At 37.3% G+C, this 8,059-nt stretch overlaps 1 protein-coding gene across 1 annotated transcript; it reads right to left on the minus strand.

Annotated features, from left to right (window-relative positions):
• Positions 1-406: 406 nt before the first annotated feature.
• Spink13 (serine peptidase inhibitor Kazal type 13) lies at positions 407-7,795 on the minus strand. The gene is made up of 4 exons (XM_051201194.1): positions 7,691-7,795; positions 2,134-2,171; positions 1,331-1,458; positions 407-533 (listed from the first exon to the last, which is right to left on the minus strand). Exons 1-4 carry the CDS (start codon positions 7,767-7,769, stop codon positions 407-409), a joined length of 372 nt encoding a protein of 123 aa, XP_051057151.1. The 5' UTR covers positions 7,770-7,795.
• Between the last annotated feature and the right edge of the window lie 264 nt (positions 7,796-8,059).

Here is an 8,059-nt window from a genome sequence, read left to right on the forward strand (position 1 = left end):
ATAGGGTGACACTCCTCCACTCCTCATCTCTCACTGGTGTTTTAATCCTCTAACCATGGGAACTGTAACACTGTTTGTTTGTTTGTTTGTTTTAAATTGTACATGCCAATCCCAGTTCTCCCTCCCCTTCCTCTTCCTGTTCCCTACATCTTTCCTCCTACCCCCATCCACTCCTCAGAGAGGGTGAGGTTTCCCACGGGAAGTCAACAAAGTCTGTCACATCATGTTGAGGCAGGACCAAGGCCCTCCCCTCTGTATCTAGACTGAGCAAGGTATCCCTCCACAGGGAATGGGCTCCAAAAGGCCAGTTCACAGACTAGAGATAAATCCTGGTCCCATGCCAGTGGACCCATAAACTGCCCAAGCCACACAGCTGTCACCCACATTCAGAGGGCCTAGTTCAGTTCTATGCAGGTTCCTCCAGCTTCCAGTCCAGAGTCTGCGAGCTCCCACTAGCGCGGGTCAGCTGTTTCTGTGGGTTTCCCATTATAGTCTTGAGCCCTTTGCTTATATCATCTCTCTGGGCCAAGCTCCTAGAGTCCAGTCAAAGAGAGGGAGGAATGATTTAGAGATTTTGAAAGCTAGTGCTAAGTCTGGGTAACCACATGACCTCCTTCTCTGTAGTCTAGCTTTCATGGGAAGGATGTTTTCTCTTTGGCTGTAAGTGAAACTAGTGGCACAAAGCTTGCCTGACAGAGAGAGAGAGAGACCTGCTGATTTTAATTCAATAGGCAAGTAGTAATCTCACTGGACTGACAGATTATACATCTCTCCACATGGAAGCTGACTTTAAACTATCAGTTTACAGTAATGAATAGCAATCATTTCATGTATTAAGGTGTTTATTTGCAACAAATATGACATTTTTTTCCATTATTTGGATTCCTTTGTTTTCCATTTGGTTTGAAATTTGGGTGGGGCACAAGCATGTGTGTAGTCTGCAAGTTAAACGCCTCAAATTTGCAAAGAAATAATTTCCAGAATGAAGTAGTGGAAAGAACTAACAAGTGAAGGTGTTCCATTAGCTGCTAGGTACACTTTCCATATTTGACAAATGCAATATGAGGACCGAATTCCCTAAAGAAAGGAGACAGAAAGTTAGTTCCTTAAAGTGGATGTTGCTCTTAAATGTGCTTTCACTATCTTCTAAATGAAGTCCTAAAGTGGGAGATGTTTCTACAATTCCATGTGTGCCCATCTTCTCCATTCCTGTTGCCATGTCATACTTTACACATGCCTGATCTATGTGTTGATTACACTGATGTGCCATGAAAAATTTCAACATAGTGTTTTGTACCTTGAAGCAAATTATATTTTGTTTTGAACTTACCACCGATCAATACAAAAGAAGCACTCATTCTTGTATGTTAAGCCATTTGTAGCGCAAACAAATGCTACCACATCTGGACAGTTTGCTTCATATCCAGGATCTATTGGATAATACATTTTGCATGGGGGCTGGAAACATAAACATGACAGGAATAAGAGTTTATTTTTCCCCATTTATAGATTGCCTTTCACTTCCAACCCTTCTAGCTGAATGTTTAAGGATTTCCTGTCTTCTGAACTTCCATCAGGTGGGTTTTTGTTCCTTTGTAATGTAATGACCCCCATGTATCCTATAATCATTGAATGATAATCATAATAGAATCCCTGCTAAACCCCAAGTGCAGTTTTCCTTTGACCTTGTCTCCATTCCAGTATGCTATTGAATAAGAAGTTAATGAGTAGATACCTTTACTCATTATGTGTTTGTGAACTTAGAGAGGACAGGGTTTCCATGCAGTTTCTAAGAAAAAGGAATGTCTTTGTAGGCAAGAGATAAGTGACATTTGTGACTTTGTGACTGAGCAAGGAATGGTTATTATTTCACTAAATGCTGAGCTATGTCTAATCGGTGTGTGTGTGTGTGTGTGTGTGCACATGTGTTACTATAACATTTACTAAAATATGTTAGTATGTTATCAGGATTAGTCTACATGGGAGGAAGTCCAGCATGGAGAGATTAAGATGTGTGTCTAATCAAAGCCATGTGAAAATCTGTCAATGCACTTCACTTATGTGAAGGTTTAGACACCTTTGAGAAGAGTAATCAGATTAGAAGGAGAATCTAAAACTGAGGAATTTGTTTACCTTAGGCCAGGTAGAAAGATTGCGTGATTTGATAAGTGCTGCAAATAAAATACAAACACAATGAGTCAAAAGAATAGTCATGCTGCCAAAAACAAAAGACATCTATGTCTTTATCTCTTCTCTCTTCTCTACATCTCCTCTATGCCTGCTCCAATCCTTCTCAAATTAATGACCTCTTCCTTAATTATCATTGTCACATACATATATGTAATAAAAGTATATATATATATATATATATATATACACACATACATATATATAAAGAATAGTCATGAAGGGATATGATCTCACCCACTAGTCACTCATGCATAAAGCTACATAAGCAAATTACAGCAACAGAACTTTAAGTGATATTCTTTTATGTACTGCTCTATCAATCTATTTATCTATTCTGTATACAATTCTTACAGTGCATACTTCATTGCAAATTTGCTGCCTCATTAAGTGAAGAGTATTGGGCTGAGTGACAAGCTACAGAGAGCTTGTCTGGAGTTGTGAATTCTGTGTTCTAACTCCAGCATTGCAATAAATGCATTCATCAGTTAAATAAAAACAATTTGGAGTTGTATGAATTATAATGTTATTTCCAGGTTTCCCTTTTCAACAATTAGGGTAATTATATGCGTTTTCAGAACTCCATTAAATTACATATGATATATACTGCAAGTCCTGCTAAGACACTAAGTTAATATGGATACATTGGTTAATGGCAAGTAAGTAGAACAAGCACCCTGCTTTCAAGAGAGTGGTGCTAAGAGCAGGTTTAGTTAGTTGTTCTTGGTGGCTACAGATAAGGAACAGCCTTGGGAGAATGAATGAAGATAGGGCCTGCTATAGTTCTATTTCAGGTACTTAAAAAATACATGGATGAATATTCCTAAATTACAGCTGGGCAGTGGTGGCACACTCCTTTAATCCCAGCACTCGGGAGGCAGAGGCAAGTGGATCTTTGTGAGTTCGAGGCCAGTCCGGGCTACAGATGAGTGCCAGAATAGGCTCCAAAGCTACACAGAGAAATCCCATCTCAAAAAACCTAAATAAATAAATAAATAAACAAAATATTCCTAATTTCCAAATTAAACCTCAGAATTTAGGACTAGATATACAGTTCAATAATAGAATATTTGTACAATGTGTAAAATAATCTGAGCTATTTGTCCTCACCAAAATAAAATATTACAAAAGTAAATTTAAAATAATGTAATAAAATAATGAAGAAGTCAATTTCGGAATAGGTAATATACATGCATATATAATTCATGCACACACACACACAGCAGAGATACAGAAGCAAAATCTGTAAAAGATATTCAACTTATTCCATGATAAGAGTTATTTCAAATTATACTTAAAAAAAATCACTTATCACCTATTATGTCAGCTGCTGTGGAAGAAGTTTTTCATTCTTTAATGATGAGACTCCAAAAGCATTGTTTATGAAGAGGAAGTTGTCAATATGGTACAAAATTACATTTGAAGTTTCATTTTAATATATCACTTCCAATTCAATGAATTTCTTCAGAGGATATAGCTCCAACTGTGGGAGCCCACAAGTGACTCAGTTTCCATCTGGAGCCTATTCTGATTTACAAGTCATTTGAGTTCAAGCTTGCTTCTTTTGTCACCTTAGCTGTGAGAAAGCTCCGATTAAGCCCATGGGAAAGAACATATTATCTTAAGATGCAGGCTGGCGAAGGCCAGGCGAGAAGACACATAGAGATAGGGAATGAAGCTGCTTGCTGCTAGCGGGACTCATATGATAGATAGCAAGCCTTCCTGCTCTGATTCAAGGATAGAGCAGGGGCATGATTTACTGACTATGTTGTTCTTTGTTCTACTTTGCATCTAATGTGTGTATAAGCAGGTTCTAAATTAAACTCCGGGCTGTCTGGGGTGCTGAAAGGCATGGGCTGGGAAGTCCTCCTGAATCTATCATGTGTTTCTGTCTCTGTTTCTTTTATCTGCCGTTTCTTAATCCTCACACCCCTACTCAGGTATCCTAGCTCACTCGTTGGAGCAGGCTTCAACATCCAACAATACAAAAACTAGTATGCATAAGATTGTTTATTGAGCTATTTGTTGTTACACACTAAAATGAAATACTTCAGTGGAACAGTGGCCAAGTGGTTTGCTGTGTCTACTCAGTGGAATTGTATGTAATTGGACAATAGAAAGGAAGTTCCCTATGAACTATGATCCCTTGGACTTCCAAGAGTCAACAGGAGTTGGGAAAAGTAAGTTGTAAACAGACATCTATAGTATGCCATCTTCATGTAGGCAGCTAGAGGGTAACAGTGTGTAAATATTGTCCGGATAAAAATCAACACAGGAAGCCCAGAGAACTGAAATTGAATACAAAGAAAATGGAGTGTGATTAGAGCAGAAACGATAATGGAAAGGGGTGATATTAGTTCTTTGAATGTAACTTTTTATTCATATTGCTTTAATTAAAATTAATTTCAGATTGGAGCTGGCAAAATGTCCTAGGAAGTTCCAGCATCTGCTGTACAAGTTTGAGGCCTTGAGCTTGAACCCAGAGTACAGAGTGGTGGGAGGGACAGAGCTGATTCCTGAAAATAGTTCTCTGGCCTCCACACAAATGCACAGCCCCTCTCCCACACACACTCCATATACAAACACTTGCATAAGTAAAATCCGGAAGGGTTAATGACCTAAAACCTTCAGGTGAGCAGACAAATTCCTGGCAGAAAAGTTCACACCCCCTGAAAGCTATCTTCAGGCAGCTACAGCTGGGAAACCCTTGACAAGGAACTTAACATACAGGCAAGAACTTCAGTGAAAATTAACAGCTTGGGAATGCAGAAAACAGACCTGCAGCTGCCATTTTCCACCCCAAAAGTTCCCTTCTCTGCCCTGCAAGATCCTCAAGCCTCCTGCATCTTGGTGCACAGTTTCTTTTCCTATGGAAAGATGCCTGCCCTTTATTGTTCTAATAAAGGAAAATCTGTCTCTGTAGAGATTTGTCATACAATTAATTGATTGATTGATTAAATTTGGTGTTTCGAGATAGTCTGTCTATGTGGCCCCAACTATCCTGAAACTCACTGTAGACCAGGCTGATCATGAAATCACAGATTCCCCTGCCTCTTCCTTCAGAGAGCTAGGGTAAAGGATCTGTGGAATTGTGCTTGACATCCTTTTGTTTTACTTTTCAAGCTACCTTATTCAATATCCATCTAAAAACAATAATAATTATATAGGAAAAAATTTAAAAACAAAGTAAACTACTTCAAAATTGTTCCCATGATTTGGGTTTTGTGGAAGCATACTGTTTTGTTTTCAACTATTAGAGGACTTTATAAAGTAACTTCCTTTGCTGGTAAAAAAGAAATTGTCTATCATGACCCATTATATATTTACTTATTTGTTCAAACTTAAAATGTGCACAAAATCTGCAAAGAATTAACATTTTGTCTTCTATAAAAAAAAACTCCACAAGCTAGAATTTATATTGTTCGAGAGTTTCATCTCTGTTGCTGTAATAAATATCACCAATGACACACACACACACACACACACACACACACACACACACACACACACTGCACAATACACACACAATAAATAAATAAATAAATAAATAAATAAACAAAAATCATAAAACCAACTTTTGGAAGAAAGGCTTTATTTGGATCACAATTCTAGGTTTTACTTGATCTAAGTTTTTCTCAGACATCAAGGAAGAATATCACACTGTGCAGACGCATCCTATCAATAATCAAAATCCAAGAAAGAATAAGTGTGTCCTTGCTTACTTGCCTTGTTTTCAGTAAGCTTTCTCTTCTCATACTTTTCAGGATGCCTTGCCTAGGGAATGGTGCCACCCACAAAGAGCTTTGTCTTCTTACATCTATTAGTAATCAAGGCACACACTGGCAAACCAGATGTAGATAATTCCTCATTAAGATACCCTTCCCAGGTGACTCTAGGTGTCAAGTTAAGACTTAAGACTGACTGGTACAAATACATATTTAATTTTCTTTAAAATGAAATTATTATCACTGAAATCCTATGTTCAAGGATTATTTGGGTTAGTTTCATTATGTCCATTTCAGTGGGGAAAATGTTTCTCTTGAAATATGTTTTTTTCCTCATTGTTTCTATTTGTTTTCACCTTTATGGTGTTTTCTTGATTTCCTTTAATTCTTTGAAAATATATTTATGTGTTTATTTAAAATTACAAATGTAGTTGTGTGTATGTGTGCATGTGCATGTGCATGCACATTTGCAGGTACAAATATGACAGAGTGTGCATGTAGAAACCAGAGGACAACTTACAGGAGTTAATTCTCTCCTTCTACCATGAGTCCTAGGTCACCAGGCCTGATGACAAGCAACTTTACCCATAAGCCAACTGAACATCCATCATGCTGGTTCTATTTATTTATTACTTAGTACCAGAAACAGCCCACATGTGAAGGTCAGAGGACAACTTGCTTGAGTCAGTTCTTCTACTATGTGAGCTATGGGCATTGAACTCAGGTCATCAGCCACAGGATCAAAACTCCTTACCTAATGAGCAATCTCATAACCACCCCCACCATGGCCATTTTTTGTTAACTTCTTTGTATGTGAGATATTACATAGTTCCAAAAATAAAGACTGTAGAAATTAGTATAGCATTTTCCTGGCATAGGACTAGATAAATAATGAAACAGAATTACAAACCCAAAGAGATACAAAACTATGAAGAAATAAATGTTTAAAAAAAAGAGTAACAGGGCAATCCTGTGGAAAAGAAAGCTCTGTCTTTTCAACAAGTGATGCTGAGACTATTATATACTCTATGTGGAAAAAATAGAACTGTGAACATTTATTACAGCATATAGAAAAACTAACTCCGTGTAGATTTCAAACTTAAAGTTCAACACATAAAAACTGAAAGAAACAATAAATGCCAAACATTAGTCTTAAAGGAAGCAAAGATTACCTAGATAATACATCACAAGCATAATCCATGAAAGAAAAACTAGACTTCATTGAATTTCTAAACTTCTTTTCTTTGAAAGTCATTTAAGAAAGCTCTAGAGCCTACCCATAAACTGGCAAACATTTCCAAGAGATACACCTGGCAGGAGACGTATGATCTGAGCTATGTTAAATCACTGGTTTCTGTTGAACAATTACCCAGACACACACCAACAGCATTCACACAAAATGCCCATGCTTTTTATTGTCATGTCCTCTACTGTCATATTTCAAAGATATTGTTAATTCTGCATGGAAATGCACAATCTATTCTAGGAAAAGACATCATGCTCTCACAATACATTACTTATAATAAGAACATTCCATTTTTCTTTGAACTAGAAGATTTGGTTTGGTTCCAAACATAGAGCTGAAAAGAATCTACAAAGGAGAAAACAAAGCTGACTTTTCCTCTTAGGAAAATAAATTTTAATGGTATGTAGTTTGGACTAACAAGCTCAACATTTCCTATTTAAGAAAAACACTCTTATAGAAAGTTTTAAAAATGACTCTTATGATGTTCTCTACAGCTTTAAGAAAATAAAATTTTACCTCCAAGATTGCTCACCTGAAAAGGTAACTTGTGTCAAAGTTAAGATCATCAGAGAAAGTGTGGTCACATGGTACACACAGATGCTTCTTCTCATGTCTTCTGTAAAGATAAAGAAAATGCCAGTCAACTGTACAGATTAAGTTTTCAACATGAGAAAACTCAGTTCCTTTGGGGTTGCTGTATCAATACCAAATTGGCCACAGTGGTCTCACAAAGGCTCCAGGTACTTAGACATAAGAGTCTCTTTGCTCTAAAGAAGGACAGGAAAACTATGCCAACAATCTCCACCTCCTCTGCCCTCCTCCTTCTTTGTGTATGAAATGACATCCTGTCTAGAATACAAATTAGGCTATATCATCAGCTTAGGCCTTTTTTTTCCATTCT

This window comes from Phodopus roborovskii, unplaced genomic scaffold, assembly GCF_943737965.1.
Source record: "Phodopus roborovskii unplaced genomic scaffold, PHOROB, whole genome shotgun sequence".
NCBI classification, from domain to species: domain Eukaryota; kingdom Metazoa; phylum Chordata; class Mammalia; order Rodentia; family Cricetidae; genus Phodopus; species Phodopus roborovskii.

Excerpts from the sequence above, each read along its gene's own strand:
- Spink13 (XM_051201194.1), bottom strand. The coding sequence starts at position 7,769 with ATGAGAAGAAGCATCTGTGTGTACCATGTGACCACACTTTCTCTGATG. Across the intron at positions 2,172-7,690 it reads GACACAAGTTACCTTTTCAG|CACTTATCAAATCACGCAAT; the intron begins GTGAGCAATCTT and ends TTTTATTTGCAG. Across the intron at positions 534-1,330 it reads TTCTTTTGTATTGATCGGTG|GAGCTTGGCCCAGAGAGATG; the intron begins GTAAGTTCAAAA and ends ACTGGACTCTAG.